This window comes from Crocodylus porosus, unplaced genomic scaffold, assembly GCF_001723895.1.
Source record: "Crocodylus porosus isolate Cpor-Errol unplaced genomic scaffold, CroPor_comp1, whole genome shotgun sequence".
In the NCBI taxonomy this organism is placed as follows: Eukaryota; Metazoa; Chordata; order Crocodylia; family Crocodylidae; genus Crocodylus; species Crocodylus porosus.
This window is the reverse complement of record NW_017728906.1, coordinates 104,691,312-104,711,753: the sequence shown is the minus strand read 5'-3', so window position 1 is coordinate 104,711,753 and position 20,442 is coordinate 104,691,312. Positions and strand designations below refer to the sequence as shown.

The 20,442-nt window shown below is 41.3% G+C and overlaps 1 protein-coding gene across 1 annotated transcript in view; it reads left to right on the top strand.

Moving 5' to 3' along the window:
- The window catches only part of PCCA (propionyl-CoA carboxylase alpha subunit), a 446,742-nt gene that overhangs the window by 369,709 nt on the left and 56,591 nt on the right, over positions 1-20,442 (top strand). Inside the window, exon 21 of the mRNA XM_019528487.1 lies at positions 1,965-2,018. Coding sequence (XP_019384032.1) covers positions 1,965-2,018 — 54 coding nt within the window. The remainder of the gene's footprint in view (positions 1-1,964; positions 2,019-20,442) is intronic.

The window sequence follows — 20,442 nt, the reverse complement described above, 5'->3', positions numbered from 1 at the left end:
GTATATTGTAAAATATAATTGCTGTCTAACATATCTCTGTGCCACATATATTTTACATATGCAGTAAACTTTTTGCACTGAAGGAGGAAGAGACTCCCAAGAAGCCATAATGCTTTGTATCTTTCCCAAATTGAGATGACGGATAATATGAATTTTGTACAGACATTACAGTTAGTTTGGGGGGTTAGATGAGGTTGAAAATATCCCCCTAATCTAACTCGGTAATGAGCTAGTGCTGGCAGCTTGATTTAAGGTAAGGTAGTGTAGGAGGAGGGGTGCGTGGGATGGGGGTCTTTAGGGGGATTGGAGGACTAGTGGGGTACACAAAGGGGTTGCGGGAGTCAGGGGGGGATATTAGGATCTGCAGGGGGGTATTGGGGGAATTGGAGGACTAGCAGGATCTTGGGGGTGGAGGGGACTGGCTGGATTTTGGGGGCTGGTGTAATCAGAAAGACTCTCTAATCTCACCAAATCCTCCAGCTTCCCCTCCTCCTCTCTCCAGTGTCACAGAACTGCCTCAATCCTGCAAACCACTTCCAGGGCCAATTTTACTGGTGTTAACCAGTCCTGGGAACACAACTGAAGTAAGTTAAGAAGGGAGAGGGTTGGGCAGATTCAGGGGGCTGGCAGCTTTGTGGCAGGGGCCTTAGCAGGACTGGGGGGAATGGTGGTATGTGGAGGGGATTAGCAGCATCAGGGGCTCTTTCCCCCCACAAGCAGTGGCTATTTTGAGCCCCTTGACACCTCCCCCCTGCAGTCCCAGATGGATAAGCCCCCTGACAAAACCAACCTCCTGAACCTGCCCACACCTTCCCCAGCAACTTATTTCCATCAGTTCATGGCTCTAGTGAATACCAGTAAAGCCAACACTAGGAGTAGTTTGCAGGATTTTGGGAGGCTGGCAGGCTCAAGGGGGATGGCTGGTCCTCAAGTGGTTCATCTGGGGTTGGGGGAGACTGGTACATCTGAGGTTGGTGGAGGTGCTAGCGAGCAAAAAATAGACAATTGTGGGGGTAGGGGAGGGAGGGAGGACACAAAAAAAAGTTCAGCCCTGGGGTTACACTCTGAAAGTGTACAGAAGTTCACTTAGATCAATCTACCTATACCCGATTTAACTGAGTGCATCTTTGAGATATAGTTAAATAAAATCGGTTGGTCCTTTTTGACTGATCTAACCTTCCTGGCACTTCTTTACGGTTTTCCCCTTTAGATTGACCTAACTAGGGATATAATCATAGATCTGTATGTGGGTCAACTAAGTTAGACCAGGTGGCCATATTTAACATGATCTAACCACCCCTAACTTCCCTGAATGTCTGTACATACCCATACCCACAATGTACAACCAATAATATTCTTCCTTTCACGCTGCGTGCTGTTTTGATGACAATACAGTATTCCATGAACGATTAGAGACTTGTGCCAGTAGTCTGAATTCTAGTAGATAACTAATGTTATGTAAAATTATTCTTTTTTCAAAGGAGACTCATTGAATATTTGTATTGACAGTGCTCTGTCTGAGAGAGGGAAATGGGAGTGGTATGTTTACTGTTTAAAGAGAGCTAAGATAATGCCAGAATACATGTAATGAAAATGTATAGATGGTAGAGCTAGAAAAGAGTCATAAAATCTATCTCCCTGAAAATACAAGGTTATTCTCTGTTGTCAAGGATAAAATTTGTTTTCATTAATCTTAAAAATAAATTTGAGGAGAATAGAATATGAATAGAGTCTAAATAGAAATTGAGATAGTCTGTTAAGGTAACCACAATTTGAGTTTAAATATGTATCGTACAGTTTTTCATTGTATAAAACTCTTATTTAAGAGTTTCATTGTTCTTTCTGCTTACAGAAAGAACCTAAAGCTCATGTAGGTTATTTTCTGCAGACATTACAAGAAGAAAATAGGAGTGCTTCAACAAACTGAGAAGTTCCTAATTAGTTTTTACATCTGTCTCTTTCAGTGCCTTTCTCGAGATGCAGCAGGAAACATAAGCATTCAGTTTCTAGGCACAGTGGTGAGTATTCAAGAACTACTTTAATGCAGTGGGTCTACACTGTAATGTAATGCAGCGGGAAAATTGGCAGTCGATGCTGACCACACATGAGCCTGAGCTTGTGGGTTTTTTTACTACATTAAAACATTTCATGTATTTAAAACAGGTGAGAGACAACTCTCCAAAGCTATCCTCTGATGACTACTGCACAGTGTTTACATTCCACATTTCACCTGATTTCAGCCTGTAACTTTTGGCTCCTAGAAGGTTTGGTATAAATCAAAGATTTACACTGGTAAAGAGATTCTTGGTATAGAGCCTATTGGAACGCATCCAGGCTTTATACAGACATTACAGCTAGAAGTTTGGGGGTTTAAGTTGTGCTAAACCCCCTGGTCTAACTCAATAATTAGGTATTGGAAACCTAATTTAAGATAAATTGGGGTAGAGGGAGGGGTGGGCAGGATGGGGGCGCTTAGCAGAGGGGCTTGGGCAGATGGAGGCATACTGGGGTCTGTTAGGGGGTTGGAAGAGTTTGGGGGGGAGTTGGTGGGATCAGAGAGACTGTGATCCCACTAAACTCCCTTGGATTCCCCTAACCCCTCCCAATGTTGTTGAACCATCCCTGATCCTGCAATCTACTCCTGGGGCTGGTTTTACCAGCATTTGCCAGTCCTGGGGCCCTGACTGAAATAAATTAGGGGGCGCGGGAATGACTTTGTGGAAGGAGGTTTGGCGGGTTCTGCTGAGTGGAAAGGGTTGGTGGAATCAGGGAGGCTCTCTGCTCTGTCCAGAGTCTATTTTTAGCCCCCAACCCACCCCCATCCCCACTTGATCCTGCCTGACCCTCTCCACGCACCTTAACTTACTTAAATTGACTTCTGGCACCAGCAAATGCTAGTAAAACCAGCACCACGAGTGGCTTCAGGGATTGGCGGGGAGGGACCGTCCATCCAGGGGTGGGGTGAGTGGCTGAGGGGTTGGGAGAGGTGTAGGAAAAGCATAGCCCTTGGACTGGAGCCAGCGTTTGGGCTTGCCCAGCCCTGAGATTGCAGTCAGAATGTGTACAGAAGTTTGGTTAGATGAGTCTGCCCACACCCAATCTAATTTAGCGTACCTCCAAAGTACAGTTTAATGAGATTGGGTGGCCATATTCAATGCAATAAAACCTTCCTAAATGTCTGTATTGTGCCCTCAGTGTTCAATCTGTTTCTTCCTTCTGGGTTTTGTCCCCTACACATGACTGCTCTGATGTTATTTATTATCCCTCCTAGAGTCCAGGGCCAAACTCTTTCATTCTGTACCCTCAAATTTTCAAGACACTGCAGTAGCCATCATCCCAGCTAAAGAGGACTAGGTGAGAATAGCTTTCTATATCCAACACCAGCTGTGAAGAACTGCAAGTTATGTCCAGGCAGCTTTCTCAGTTCTTTTAGCTTCGTAGGGAGTTAGATTTGGAATCACATCTATGTTGTCTTTTGCATGGCAGGCCTAGGCAATCAGGTCTTTCACCTGTTTCCTTATCATAGGTTCCCATGTGCAAGATGATGCTGAAGTTTTCTATTAAGTGATAGGTGTGTGTGTGCACACACATATACATGGTTCTCTGGGGTGCTGCAACATCCCTGCTGGCCCAGGTGTGAAGAGGTAAATACTCACCTCCCCCATGAGGCACCCTGCATCTATCTCAGCCTGTGGCTGCTTTTCTGGGAACTGCTGCTGCTCTTCCCTGGCCCCAGTGCTCGCCTTCCCCATTCTTGGCACAAACACACACTATGCTGCAAGCAGGTTGGTGGGCAGATGCACGAATGGAGCTGCGCTTTGCAGCCCAATTCATCCCTTACACTGTTCTCACATAAGAGCTGACCAGAGGGGCTGTGGGGTTGGGCAGTAGTGTATAAGACCCTGCAGGAGCAGCCTTAGCAGCAGAGGCTGCCCTTGGTCCCTGAGGTGTAGACCAGGGGACAGAAGGGTGCAGACAGTGGAAAGAATAGGGCATGAAAGGGTCAGATCCGCCCCCCCCCCCGTCCTTATCTAGCACTAGCGGGATCAGTGGTTGTCAATTTTTTAGCCTCAAGGACTCTCCCGTATCTTTTCTGAATGTTGATGTGGCTCAATGATTTTCAACTGCAGTGCCACAAAATTCAAAAAAGTTATAGAGGTGGCCCTTGAGGTTAAAATGCTGAGAACTACGGATTTATATAAATCCGGAGCATCTTAATTCTGTCAGTCAGATGGTTAGAGTGCTTCGATAAAAGTTTTCCAAGTTTGTGACCGAACATGAGGGAATTTCTAAATAAAACTGAAAATCATCTAAAAGCCACCAACCTCCCCAGTACTGTTCAGTTAATTAAATAGAAAAAAATGATAAAGGCATGGAAATCAGAAAGCATCCTTGCATCCTATATTTTTGCCCAAGTTATTTGTAAAAAAAGGTTTCTTTTATTTCCACATTGTATTTAATTAAATATGCTTTATTTTTACTTATCTGTGATTACTTTGCAGTTGTCTGTGAGGATGTCTTGAAAAGTTAAACTGCCACTAACATTGAATGTCCATGCATTATGCCATTATTTGTGTCTTAGTGTCAGGCACTTAATGATTATTAATAATTATTAAACAACAGTGCTTAGCTATATATAGATATAAAATAACACATGCAGGCAGACTATATATATATCCCTTTCCCCCATCCCTGTGTCAGTATCTTTTGTTTAGACTGCAAGCCCTTTGGTCTAGAAACAGCATCTTCCTGTCTGTTTGAATAGCACCTAGTGCAGTGTGTATGTAGGAGGGGGCTATTTCTCAGTGGGGCTTTTGACCACTGTCATCTATGTCAAATAACTCTAAAATCATAGAAGTGCACCTGATCTTCCATTTGTAGAACTTCTTTTTGGGCTCTCCATTATTCATGTATTACTGCCTGTCACAGACAGGCAGAAGGGCAGTCAGTGTAATTACAAGGTTGCCAGTGGGATTTTTTTCCCTTAAAACTAAGTGGTGGAAAAGAATATTTAATGATATGATCTTCAAATTTCTCAGTATTCTGATTCCACGTGCTATCTATTGCTCTAACAAGTAGTTTGTACAAATGTATTTAATTTTTCTATCTTCAATAGAAAATATTAAGAATAGATTTGCACATCCTCAGTTTTCACGTGGAGAAAAAATTCAGACTGAGTTTCAGTGTGATGTTACTTAGCGCACACACTGTGGACCGTTTTATTAGCACAAGTTTTTAGAGCATCTGATTGGTAGCATCCAGCTTGTCATGAGGGCATCAGCTTAGATAAAATGGTTCACTTGATTTCTTGACATTAGACAGTAAAAGCAGTTCTGCTGCTGGTTTTTGATAAGACATGAGACTCAGCTTCACTGAGCCAGCTGACAGACACTGAGGAGAAACCAAATAGTGCTTCTTTATTAGAAACCACATTGGTATCCTGTGTAACTAGTTGAAGAACAGGGGAGAGCCTGTTCCAGCAGTCATACTTGACAATTAAAAATTAGCTAGGAGATTGTGGCTCACTAAGAGACTCCATCCTATCATAGCAGCTGATATCCTGGCCTTTTATTTGTATGCTATCAGCTGGACTTCATCACTGTGCTACACTTTTAGCATTTAGAAAATTCTAGTACTAGGATGTTACAATGCATCTCCTTGGTGACACAAGCTACTGTGAGTGCCTCAGACCTGTCCTCTGTGCCCTAACCAGAGGATTTTAATTAAGTCCAAGGACTCTATATTCAAGTGCTACATGGCCAGAAACCATGGTATCTAAATGATCTCCTAAAGCTCTCTAGGATGAAGCCTGTTGTCAATCTCTATGCTCTGTTTGCTCTATTGAGCTATCTAAAAATGGGTAACAGTTTGCCTGGGAGACAGAAATTTCTTGGTGACCAGTACTAAGGCCTTCCCCCAAGATGTAAGGATGGTATCCTTGTTTTCTCTGATTAAAAAAAAAAAATCCCCAATTTTTGGATTAAAAACAGTAACCCAGAATCCACATTTTCTGTGATTAAAATGAAATACCACTATATGCATATACATACATACATACATGTGTGTGTGCGTGTGTGTAAAATATGGATTTTAGGTTACTTTTTTAATCCAAAAATTGGGGATTTTTTTGAATTGGAGAAAACCAGGGTCATCACAAACCTTACCATCTTCCACTCAAAGTGCAGAGCACATTTCTTTGACTTCATCTTTTTTAGCATAAATTCAGAAGAATGTGAATGCTAATTTAAAAAAAAAGAAAAAGCAAAACCCCTTACCAAAACAAAACACAAGTGCACATAGTGGTACATACTTGTTGCTTTGGGTAGAGGATGAAAACAGATGTTCTTCACATTGCTTAATACACTGCAGGAAGATTTAGAAATGCATTTAGAAACGTTGAATAAGAACTGTATAGGATACAATTGAATGTTTGAGTTCCAATGGCCAAAAGTTTACGTATGTGAAGAGCATGCCCTTTTTAACAGCAGCTTCTAGCACTTTTGGATTTGCTGCAGGAGCAAATATTTAGCCTTTCTCTCCCTGGCTCTGGCCTGCTGGACACACCTTTTCAGATACAAGCATATCTAAACATTCCTCTTTGCATTATGGTCCAGTTACTCCAGTTTCCTACCCACTGCAAACAACTTTGGAAAACTGGCATCTTTTAGTGTGGCTGCCCTCCTAACATATTTACTGTTCTACAAAAGCAGTATCATTCACTGATAACAAGATTGTTAAACAGGGCTTGGGAGATAAATGACCAATCTTTGTTACAGCTTGATGACTCAGTAAGCTCTGAGGGTTGGGTGGAATTATACATAGACTTAATAAACTCTGGTGGAATTCCTACATTTTAGAACACACAAGACAGATTCACTAAATTGTCACATCCTGTTTTATCTGATTTATTGTATATTTGCAATTTTGTGGCCCTACCATAAATCTGTCAATTTCTTGCAGATTCATGTCCGTTTATTCACAGCTTTACTTCTCAGTTCTGTTTTTTTTTGGTGATGCATTTACTGTAGTCTGTGTTCTCTTCTTCCTAAGCAAATCCCCACCTTTCCTGCACTATTACTGGTGCTCACAGATTTGTTTGGAATTTTTCAGTTGTATGTGTGTGTGATCTCATCGATTTCCAAATCTGTTTCCATTCTCTTTCATGTCTTCCTCCCTTCTTGCGCAGTCTGATTAGGGAAGTTTCCATTGTTCGAGACGCGAACTCAAATCACAGTTAAAAATGTTTAACAACCCGCTTTTTTACTTTTGCCAAAACATTCCAATTTTGAGCAGTTTTTCCTGAATGTTTTTCAATATATAGCACTTCTGAGACTTAAGATGTGAAAGCTTGCATAGATTTTCAAAAACAACTTTGAAACCTGCGAAGATTATGGAAACTATATGTAATGGAGTGTGTAGAAACTATTTGTAACAAGGAAGTAAATCATATCACATCCATTTTTATTTTGCAAGTTAAACTTGGCTTTAGTTTCCCAGTTTTTTTTTATTGCTTCTTTTCACAAAATACCTTTTTCACTGGTTTGGCATCTAGATCCTGAAGATCATTGAGGAGCATTGAAAATCTGAGGGGAATTTTTCTGAGGTCTCTGTGTGGTGAAGGCTGTACCTGCTGAGTGGAGAAGCAGTAGTGGAACTAGGTCAGGGTGACCAGGGCAGCTGCCTCAGGTGCCAACTTGGGGGAAAAAGGAAAATGGAAAAAAAAAAACCCACTGCCTCTGCCAGTGACTGGGCAGCAGCAGCAAACTCCTGCTGCCTCTATGTGTTGCAGCAGCCCCAGACACCCAGCAGCATTGTTTCACCTCTATGAAGGACACTTACGAAAAAAAAATTAAAAGGGACTACTATAGTCAAAATCCTTATCTAGTCTCCTAAATAAAATGTCTAATTTGCAGAAGTGTGAGAATGATATAACATCTATTGGTTTCAGTTTCATGAAATGTCTGGCTGGCCAATATTTTTAGAAATCGGGCCACTTAACTAGCTGTCTAAATAAATATTTGGGAACTTAACTTTAGGATAATTTTTGTTCACTTCTTAAATGAAAGCTTGAAATTTTCAGTGATGTCAGTAATGAGTAGGAAGGAACTCCATCTAATGTCCATAATATCTTTGCTTCCTGCTGCAGTATGTCAATATTTGCATATATTAAATTATACCCGTTGTCTCTCTCAAGAGGACTTTTTTAAATCAAGAGGACTTTCAAACTCCTCCTGTATTTTGCACAACTGGACTCCCTCTTATTTAGCTTGTTCATTTCGTTCTTCAGGAAAGACAAGGGTTGCAATTAATTGCTGTTTTAAGAGTAGGTTAACAGGTTACTAAAGTATAGTTCAAATATTTATCCGTGATGGATAAAAATTTACCAGTAATGGGGATCTGAAAGAGAGTGTTTGTGTCATTTAATTTTTGAAAATAATTGGTATTGTTGTATTTTGCCATATTAAGAATATTACATCATAGTAAAGATGGAGCCTTTCTTTTCTGAGGAAGATGTCTGCTGCCAAAAAATAAACATATGTGTAGCCTGCATTTTTTTAAACAGCTTTTTGATGGCTGCAGCTTTGGCATATACCCAAGAATTGTTTAGGAGGTATTCATTTATATGGCTTTGAAGCTTAACCAGGGTTCTTAATGAAACAAGGGCACGGTAAAGTTAGTAAAGCTAATTTAAGTCTCAGAATGTACATTTTAAATTAAGTTTTTATTGATAATAAATATACTTTGTTTCTCATTAGTCTTCAAAGCTTCAGTGATAATATCAGTAAAATAAACATGCTTTACAAAGATTTAACATTAAGAATGCTATTAATATGACCCTTGGTACACCAGCACAATTAGATTTCAAAGTGAGCATTTAGGATGTAACAGCGATTAATGACAACCATCGAAAACAATTTTGAACTCCATCAGTTTAACTCAGGAGGGTAAACTTAATATGATAATTTATCTAGTTGAATTGTATCAGCTTAGCAGGAAAGTATGCAAATGTGTGACCCTTACCTAGCATCTAAATGGATGCTGTGCTGATAGATTTATCAGTTCCATTAAAGAACTTTAGGGAACTTTGGAATTTCAGCAATTGTTCCCTTGGAGGCTGAAAACCAAACCTGATCTCATACTGGGACCATTCTGGTCTGCATATTTCCATAATTTGCCTTTGCTACTAATATGACAGCAAGACGCAAATAACTGTTTCTAATAATATCAAATGGAGTTGTGGAGGACAGCATTTTAATGTAGTAAAAGACCTCCCCGTGGGGTTGTTATTGCCACTATAGAACAGCAGTTACACAGTTGCAACAATAGTCTCTTAATTGATTCGTTTAATTAGCAAGAGATGAAGCTTGTGCTGCATCTTGTCATCTGTTATCATGGGGGCTGCTACAGAAAAAATCTTTGCATTTGTCACAGTTTACATATAGGTTTAAGTACAGTAAATGAAAAATTCGAAATGCACTTCAATTGCCGAGGCAAACTTAGTAAGAATGTTTTCTGTTTGTGGTTTTAAGGCTTTCTCTTATGATTTTTAATCTGGATGATTCTGTTTTATGAACTGTTTAGATCTTTGGAGTTGAGTTTGTAGCAAAGCAGTATTGTATTAGGAGGGAGATTCTTAATCCAGATAGGTTTGAAATGCCAAACCTATTTAAATCTAAGACTTGTAGGAATAATGGATTATTTTCAGGCATAAAGTGAGTGACAGTTCACTTGAATTAGTCTAGAAGAAATAAAGTGAGGTATGGGAAAGTGGCCATCTGCCTTGACTGCTTTTTAGTGGTATTTTTTTCTCGTTGTGGACAAGAATGAATTACATAACCACACATGGTCCAGTAGGTAACGTGAGAGAAGAGACAGCATTTTTTTTTTGTGGTTGATTTTCCCCGGGGTAGATTTTGAATAGGTACAGAGTGTTTGCTTCAGAAAAATTAAATACATTTTTTATAACTGCAAATAAGTGTATTTTAGCTTTAGTTAGGTTTTGTTTTCCCATGTGCTTAGCCTTGTCTCTTGTTCAAGGTTATTCTTCCTATACAAAGGGAAACATTTCTAAGAACAATGCAAGCTTCATTAAGAAAATGAAGGTTACCCTGGCATATTTCCATTGTCATAATACAGCCGTCAAATAGAGGATCTCTTATAAATCTAAAATAAATCAGAATGGGAAACAAAATGCTTTTGTGTACTCAGGATATTTAAGTTCCTATCTCTGCTTCTGTTTTTAAAATACATTTACATGAGGACACTGTGGTGCAAGGAGATGCCTTCTAATCAGGAGGCATTTTGGTGCTGTAACTACAGAGGCAGTGTACTTTTAGAAGAGCTATCTTTTGAGACAATTTAAATGAAGATCCAGTCCTCTTATGATCATTAAAGATCCCATGGCAATTTGCACAAGGCATATAGCACTTCCTAGTCTGAGTGTCTTGGCCAAATTCCACTTTTTGTAATTACCTTCTGTCTACATAAATTCCCATTGCGGTATCAGCTGTATTTGGGGTTATTCACTTCCTGTCCTAAACAGTTGTGATGCTGCTGCTGCTGTGCACTGTTAACAGATGCTGCAGCTGCACTTCAGGTGTGGGCAGTGTGATTCCAGTATATTTCTTTAATGATTTTTTATATTTTCATTGACGTAACATCTCGATGCATGACATAAATGAATAACAAGCCAGACACTAGATTAAACTAGTCACAACAGATAGCACAAATAACTTAATCTCTGGACTTCTTTTCTCCATTGTAATCAAACAAAATTTTTAGTGAAAAATCTTGACCTTGAACTGCATATTCTAAAGCTCAGTAGACTTGAGTTTTTGGGGACCACTAGAGGGAGTGAGGTAGATGATCACAAACGCACAAAAGATACTACTTCCAAACCTCATAAAGGCATTTCAAGAATCTGTGAACTTTTTTGTCTTTTATCTTTAAGTCCTGGACTGTTGTCTTAACTAGTATTTTCCTCATTATTGACATCTCATTTTATTTGCTTATTTTAAACACCTTTCTGACATGCTTATCTCTGAAGCTAAATTTGCAGTGTTCTTTTGCTCACACAGTCTTCTATCTGCCAGTCAGCCTCATTTTTTTTTCTTTTTCTCTTTTTTTCCTTTTAAAAACACACTTTCCCACAAAGATTTTCTCTGACTGTCCCTTCAAACTGTCACCATTGATCTGAGCTTGCCCCATCACCTGATGATTTATGTACTTACTGTTTCATTTGGTCCAATACCCTACTGGGGAGAGACTGAAGAAAGGAGCAGGATGAGAGCAGAGAGAAAAAATTCAATAAGATGAGAGGATGAAAAATGAAGTATCCAGGGTGGAGCAAAGGTAATGAATGAAAAGAAATGAGGGCAGACAAATAGGCAGGAACTACACTGTGCTTGACACCAAAGTCAAGGACAAGGAACATAAATTTGATGCAGAAGGTGAAAGAAAGAACAAAATTGAGATGGTCTGAGTGGCAGGTAATGTAGTTTTCTGGATTAGAATTCACAAAAAATGTAAGAGTAGCAAGCTGAGAGCCCAGAGAGAAGGAGTTTGTAATAGTCAGAGAAATGATCAGCATGTGGGAAAGGAAAGAGACAGGTTTTTGGAAGTGTGTTGCAGGGTAAACTTGGCAGAATGTAATGACAGTGTACATGTGAAGGGGAAGGAGCGAGCACTAAGGTTCTCAGATAGATAAATGGGCTAGATACTGAAATTGGCAGTGTCCCCTTGTGATAGGAGATTGAATGCAGGTGAGTGAACCTGTTGTCTCTAAGTTCTCTCTATCTCAACAAAAATGTTTATCAAGGAATGTAATAAAAGTTACTTAGCATAGATGGGAAGGTATGAATTGATCCACCCTATGTTTTATTTGATCTTTTTTGTTCTTGGAAAGCCCTGATGAAGATGACTTCTCTTGCCTGCAGATTGCATAATTAAAGAATATTCTGGTTCTGGGCTTTGTAGAAATAAGCATATTCTTTCACAATGATTTTTCCCACTTCAGTGTTCTTAAGTACGTGGCAATGGGAGCACATTTCCAGGTACAACAGTACATAACCACTGAATGGTGATTATACTGACTCTCAGTTTGTTTTCTAATAGCACGAAAAGGGAAAATTCTGCTTCCTAACAGAAATTAAAACTCTTTCCTGTCCTTCTGTTGCATTTTTTCCCATGCCCACTGTACAGTTTCTCAGTTGCTCTTGGACTCTGATATCAACCTCCTTGGTACACATTTTTCTAGAATTTTTATGCTAAGTATATGCAGTGGAGTTGTGCTCCTTTTCAATAGCTTTTAAACCTTCTCTAGTCATACGCTGAACAATTTTGCTGTTTCTGAAACTAACGTTCTAGTTGCATTGTAGTTAGCTTGCAATAATATATATTCTAAACTACTTTTACATGGCTGTAAGAGGCCTCTGATGAATCTTCTGTTTACCAGAAAAGCAGCCAATCCACTCTGCAGCAAGTAAACACTGGCACAAAGAGATAATTCATTGCTTTAGTTCATTCATCCCATTTAATATTTATAGCCGTTGCCCCTTACACATGAAGAGTGACAGGGGAGGTGAAGGGCAGAGCTGTTGTAGTGGGTCCTATAGAGCAGAGGAAGTATCATACTTGTGTGACCATCTCCAAAGCACCCGTCCTTTGTTTTGGAAAGATGCCATCCTGGCTGTATGCACAGGAAGTATTAGCATAGCAAATTATGTTATGAGCAACAGAACCACAACAAGGTCCTTCCTGCATCTGATGATAATTGTTTGTTTTGGGAGGAGGGAAAAAAGAGGGAGGTCAGGGCAATGTGGATGGAAGGAAAAGGTCTGCACTATTGTATTAACAGCAAAAACAAACGGCCTAGTTCCAGAGTGTTTCAGTGCTCTTGGGTTTGATGGGATATTGCAATGCTGAATGGAGCACAGTGGGATTGCAAAGTCCTGATGCACCAGGCTGCCATTCTCACCTCCTCCAAATTCCTTCTAATGGATTATTTCACCTGCAAGAGATGGCACCAGCACATTGGCTCTCACAAACTCAAGAGGAGTGTTTGTTTCTTAAAATATCTAAGTTAACATCCTGTTACATGTGCTTTTTGTTTTCTCTAGATTAGTCTTTTAGTTAAGATCTTTGTAAATACCAATCATATTGTTATTGGCACTTAAAAGTAATGGATAATATGAGGATTCTGGTAATGCCTTTTTGCCCCCTTAATAGCAGGAAGAATATCAACAAGCAGTGTGATGAAATGCTGTCTCTATGCCAAAGACTGATCTGTATCCAGACTGACAAGGATCAAAGAAACAAGACCTGTTTTTCCAACAACTTTCTTCTACATTTTACCACATTAAATCACAATATAATTGGCAAGATTATCTGCCTCAGATACCTTATGAAGCAGAGGTAGCACTGATGCTTTCTGAAAACCAAGAGATGGCCTGGCTTCTCTCCTGAACAGTCGTTGCACTCTCCATCATCAGAAGTTTACTCATCCAAAGCTACTGAGTGAATTCATGGTAGAGACATGGTTTAGAACTAGGAAGTTTCTTGGGTCCTTGTTCAGCAGACTGCCTCAAATGTAGCAAATCTAAATGTTAATTTGATTATATCTTGGAAACTTGGAAAGGCCAGATCATAGTCTTAGATGTTTATTTACTATGTAAAAACATAGGAATTCACATTGTGACAGAGGTGTCTATGGAGACAGTATTGAACTGTCTCATATTCACATATTCATAATTCATACACTAATATTCATAAGAAGAATATTAGTGTAAATGTTTTTCACTTTGTGCTAGTATTGAGGTACGTAGGTAGGGATTATGTAAACAGGCAATAGCAACTTTTACAAGTATTCATATGAGTGCAGTGAAAATGTCCTGAGTGAGGAAAGATCAGAAGCTCAAGAGGTGCTGGAGACTAGTTAGAATTGCACACATGCAGCAGAATGTAACTGCAAGATATTGTAAGGTATTTAAAGATTGAGAGATCTGACAGGTTGATGCCTCTTAACATGTCAAAATCCAGCTGGAAGGTGGTGATGAAAGCTGTAGAAAAGGTTAAGAAGAGATTAACACCAGAGATGAGTGGGATTCTCAACATAATCTACCATTAGTGATCCTAAGAAATAAAGGTCTTACTAGAAACATCTGTAGGGTGCTCAAAGAACTGTGAAGCTATCAGAAACAGTTTCAGGCAAATGGAAATTGTATCCCAAATAGAAGGCAGTTTTTCTTTAGTGAACAGAGTCATGTTCTTGCTGTATATTAAAATGGAAAATACTACTTTCAGTGGTCATCTGTTAGATCACTACTTTTCTTCTGGGAAATGATAGACAAATTGCTGCAGGAAGAAAAGCTGCATGAATGCTGGATCTTTCTAAAAACATGAAGCAGTAACATGGGAACTCATTGAGAGGGTAAGCAGAAAAAAAGGAATATCTGGATATTATAATTTGATCCTTTTTCGGTTGTTGGAGGTTGAGTAGTTTTGTTCCTTGCTCTTGGTTCTGAAATTCTTATAATCTGGATATTGGCTCCTTTTTCATTTCAGCAAGAGATTCGCTACTTTTTTGCAGTATAGCAGACAGTAAGTTCAGTGTTTGGAAAATACTTTATTTACTTTAGATTTTTCCTGATTTCCACCCTAATTTTGGAGAATTCAATGGGAGGTATAAGGAATCAATCATCAGTGATTTCCCTAGAATTCAGGAACAAGTTTTCACAAAACACTACTGGATAATTTGATAGCATCAGCCAATTTACCAAGAATTTCTTCAGCAGTGTCACAGATCATGTCTCTTTTTAAAGGATGCTCTGCCTTGGGGCTCCCCAAGAAGAAGCCTTATTCAGGCTCTCACTCCTGAGCCCAGTCCTGATGTGGTTTCTTGAGAGGCAAGCCTCTGGCTTTGAGACCCTGGCTCTTCTCTAAAAGGTTTCTCAGGGAGATTCTCAGAGAGATCTGTTGCACCCCCAGTCTCTAAGAGGGGGGTGGGTTTCCCTCTTCAAATTGGTCAGAATGCCAGTGTCCCAAACAGCACAATAGACTGTTCAGTGCCAAACATTTTTAATTGTGCCACTGTTGTTCTCTCTGTCCTTCCTCAGACTCTGCTCCTGGGACTATTCCTTTCTCTCTACTGTGTCTTCCTTGGGACTACTCTTTCTTCCCCTCAGCTCTCTCAGAGCCTCACTGTTTCTCCTTAGCCAGAGTCAGCCACTCCTGCAGCAGAACTGTTACAAAACTATAGCATTAACTATAGAATCAGCATTGGATAAAATCTGCCAGTGCTACCTTTGCAACTCTCTGAAACTGTCTTTGATGATCATGACGTCAGGACCCAAACCAATCTTCTCATCTACCAGGCTGTTGCCACCCCTGCTCTGTTATATAGGTATGAAATATGGATGATGCATCAGAAATACTTGAATGCTTTGGAATGTTACCATCAGCAATATCTTCAGAAAATTCTCTTTATTGATTGGAAGCACAGAAAAATGAATGGCACTTTTTCTGGCTCAAGCAAACACCACCAGCATTGAAGCCCTGTTTATACAGCACCAGCTTTGTTGGACAGGATGCATCAAAGGGTGCCTGTCAACTGGATCCCAAAACAGGTCTTCCCAACTCACCTACAGTCACCACTCTAGAGGTGGACAGAAGAGATTCGAGGAAACCTTGAAGCCAATCTGAAGAAAAGCAATATTAACATCAGTACCTGGGAAACTCAAGTTCTGAATCATCCCCAATGGTAATGTAACGTATGACAAGGCATTTAGCTTTTTGAGCAAACTTGCCTCACTGTGGAGGCAGATAGACACGAGACAAGGGGAAAGAGCTGTGACCTGACATCACCAGGATCTGCTCCTTCCTTCCAGAACTATTAGCCTCATCTGCAGTCAAACATGGAAATCTCAGATTGGCCTCCTTAGTCATCTGTGGACTTGCTGATGATTTTCCTATTGACTGGAAGAAGCTGTGGTCCTTGTATGGACTAACAGTAACGATTAACCTGGGGACAACTGTCTCCCGAACAAAGTTGCCTTTGGGGTTCACTATGTGGCATGCGTGGATATTCTCCTAAATTAGATTTGGTCCTGTTGGTGTTTAGTCTTTATTTGTAGCTAGAATGAAGCTGGATTAAATTTTGTCATTTTTTATATCTGTACGTATTACAGTATTTGATATAAATGTATTTTTGATTTCTTTACATTATAGTCCAGGCTGTTTTGTGAGGTAGAGATTAACGTCAGTGGCTCTCACCTGTTCACACTTTGAGAAACACTGAGAATTGGCATTTGACTCGAGTTGATTATTGGCTCCCTTGAATTTATATTTTAAAAGAAGTTTGACACCTGACTAACCAAACTACTGGGGGGAGAGACAGTGAAATGGATTAGCAAATCTGCATGTTTGGATGTCTGCACATCCTTCTGATATGAATTGGATCAGGAAAATCATGTAGTGTGTTAAACATGTACCTGTGAGGGGCAGGAAGTTACTGACATAGTGTGAAACCCTTTAGAACCCGATGGGTATGTATGTGAATAGGAAGAAGGGCAGCTGTAGTTAAGCCTGCACTGGGAGCATGGCTTTGCCTCTAGCCTTTCTGGGTTCCCTTAACCTAAGTTGAACTGGAAAGCAAGCTGACAGGAGAACATTTAGGAACCCCTGACAGAGAGGTCAGAGGCTGGGTCTGCTTTTTAACCTGCTTAACTTGGCTAGGGACTGCATCCGTGGATTTAAGATACAGGGTAAGGACAAGCTACTGTCCTGATACTTTCTTTTGTTTGTTTACTCCTATATATTTCTGTCTGTGTCTTAGCATATGCTTACTAATTTCTTAAGCTTTTCTTGTTCTTTATGATAAATCCTTTTTGTTACCTTTTCTCAAACCACTTGCTGTCAGTGATACTTGTTTCTTATGTAGCTGAAAGGAGGATCCATTTTTTCTGAGCACATGGCTAGCTAGACACAGGTGTGATCTTCTTGCTGGCAAAATCCCCTCTGCTGGCAAGGCCTGACTGAGACTGGTAGGACTGAGGTGCACCTCCAGTATTTCTTAGTGGTCAAGCAGCTGACAGCAAAGAGGGCTTTGGGACTGAAGGGCACTCGAAGGTGTGGAAACACACTAGGAGTGTGTGCATCAAGGGCACACCCAGGCTGCATCTGAGGTGAGGGTGCATCACAATAACATTCACCTAATTAAATGAAACAGACAGTTATGGGGAACCAGTTAGAGAACAGTCTCTTTGGTTTGCTGTCAGGCCTTGACTCCCATCTGCCCTTGGGGTGAAAAGGCATATAGCTGTTCTGCTCATGAAACTATTTATGGGAACTATTTACAGCAAAGTAAGCTCACGCTGAGCCCCTAAAATGTTCCCCACAGGAACTGCAGGCAATAACTCAGCCCACTTAACCTTTTTTGTCACAATCAGTTATTAAAATTATAGCAGTGCACCGAAGAGTGATTTAGTTAAATTTCTGTAAGGCACCTGTTGTACTCTAGGAAACTCTCCAAATATCTAACTGTTTTTAAGACAGTTTTTAAAACCACTTGGAGCTTTCAGGTGAAACCTCAAAGTTTCAGCTTTGGTTTGCCTGGGTAGTATGGCCATCCATGGTAGTTGTCTCCTACTCTGCTTTGTTGAATTAGTTTGTGGATGTTATTGCCCTGGAGTACTGGTATGGCTTGGCTAGCTGGACTAACAGGCAATAGGGCAGTTGACTCGGATGGAAGAAAAGTAAAATGATCTCCCACCGGTTTTGCTATCCTAGCATGCTACTGTGTGTATAGAAGGAGTTGATAACAGCACCAGCTTCCTGGTATAGGGGAGAAGTAGAGAGGTTCTTTGTGTACTTTTCTCTAGGAGAAATTAAGGTGAACAGATTATAAATTTCTGATTTGGAATTCTGACTGGATGCTATAATTACTGCTTACGCTCAAATGCTTGACAATATCACATGCACAGGACTGGGAAAAGCCTTCAACAGGGCTTGGCCACCCATGGCCAACAGAGCCATTGAATCTGGCCTTTGGACCCCTGGGACTTTAGCAGTGTGGGGGGGCTTTGCCTGTGCTGCATCACAGCTAGGCAGGGGGGAACTTCATCCCCTGGGCAGCATGGACAAGTGGCAGTGACAGTGGCATCAGCAGCATCTGGGTCTTAATGCTAGCCCATCTCAGACCCAAGCCAGGTTATTCCAGACCACCACTGGAAAAAAGTTGAACTTTAAAAATGGATCATATTTTACATATATTTAAAAAATATAGATGTTTCTTTTTCTTCACCGTATGTTAACACTGTACATACTAATAAACAGGAAGCTGGGTTTTCCGTTTGTTGCTGAAAAATGTAGATTTTCTCCTTTAAAAGGAGAAAAACATGGGAAACAGTGGGTTTCCCCTTGCAGGCTGGCAGAGTTCTAGCTTGCAAGGGGCTGCTTGGGCTAGGGGAACAGAAGGAGGGCGATCAGGCAGGGGGCACCGTGTGCATGTGCACATGGCAGCCAGGCAGCATGGAGGGCAACTCCTGCAGCTCCCAATGGTGGAGGGCAGGGGGGCATAGAAGACACTTGAGGGGGCACCGGTGATGTATTGGAGGGGCATGGGGGCCATGTGCCCTTTCCAGATTTGTGCAGCCAAAGCAGGTATGGGGCTGCAGCCTGACCAGACTGGCATGGGCAGGAGCCGCATCCATGGCCCAGTGAGCAGAACCTAGTGTGGGAGGGCAGAGTCAGGTAGCAAGACACTACTGCTGTTACCACCACCGGGTCCCCTGTGCCAGCCATCCTGCCAGCAGCACAAGTAGTAATGGATGGGGGGGCGGGGGGCCTATGCCACCCTCACCTCCCACCACGAGTCATATGCATGCTGGGCTGCAGCTCTACCCACCCACCATGGCCCAGCTGCCAATGCCACTCCCCTCAGACTGTGGCTGTATCCCAATAGTGGCAGGCAGTGTGGGTGGCCTGAAGGAAGTGTCAGCAGGAGGTGAGCCATGGTGGTGGGGTAGAGTCATGGCCCAGTGCATGACTGGCTGGTGGCAGGAGAAGGTGATGCCAGTGCATCCCCCACTGCCTGCTAGTCCTTGCGCTGCTGCTGATGCAGGGTCCCAGTGGTGGCAGCAGCAGCAAGCCTCACTGCCCAGCTGTGCTTTTTCATACCAGGTCCCACCTGCTGAGCTGTGAAGGTGGTTCCTGCCTCTGCCGATCCAGCCAGGCAGCAGCCCCATGCCTGCTGGGGGTACATGCCCCCACCCCACACACCTCTTCTCTACCCCACACATTGGTGGGCTGGGGCCTGGGGTGGAAGTCCATGGGTCAGGAGCAAGGGGAACCAGCAGGGCTAGCGCTTGAGGGGCTGTGGGTTGGGAGTGAGGGGCACAAGCAGGGCCAGGGGCCTGTTTTTTATTTAAACTATGGGCCTGTTTTTTATTTAAACTATTTACTGGGTTGGGACTGGCAATCAATGTTTTCAAATGGGTTCTGGTACAAAAAAGTTTGAGAACCACTGATATAAGAGGATTGATATCCAGGAGTGACTACATATTTTTAAAGAAAGTAGCAAGGAATCTTTATCTTGAGGCACTCGAGTCCGTAGTTTGCTATACATTAGAGCAGCCAAATGGCATATGTCAATTATTTATTTACATGTAAAGAGCCATAATATTCAGTTATCTGTGGCCTCTTGCCCTCTGATGATGACTAGCAGAATATTCCCATGTGCAGAATGAAATTTTCTGTTGGGGTAGCCATCTCCTATGCCTGCTGCAACCAAAATTCCCAGTCTGAGGCAAGGGAGGGAGCTTAGAAGAATGGAGTGTGGTGAGGCTGGGTTGCATTATATCCATTTTTTATTAGTGTAAATTTTCCTGGGAGTCTTGAAATGAGCCCCCAAAACTCCATACACCCCTCTACCGCACAGCCTAGAAACACCTACAGAGTAAATTACTTTTATTTAGCGTGCGGGTTTCCTTGTATAGTCAGAACTGATTTTAAAATACTTTGGCTTAATACTGTTTTCACTCCCCAGCCCCATCCTTTTATGTTTCAAGGCTCCATTAGTGTCCATAACAGTGAAGGAGTAACACAGATGGTAAACATTTTTACCACAGAACACCAACAGTGAACACCGTACCACTGATTTAGTAGTCTGTGTAGTGTGCTTGCTCAGCTGTACATAATCATTCTCATTTCCTTCCCTTGGGTTTCTGGCCAGCTTTGGGAAACTTCGCCAGTATATTTAGCGAGATTGCAATGGCATCACTTAGCTATTGCTCTGTTCCCACATATGCTGTGCTTTGGAGCTAGAGGCTCCATGCTAGAGTTTGCTAGCATTGAATCCCTTCATGTGGTATTCTGTGACTGCTGAAAACAAAGTTCCAGTACTCTTACTATATTGGATTTTAAAACTTTTTTGGGTAGGGACTTTGT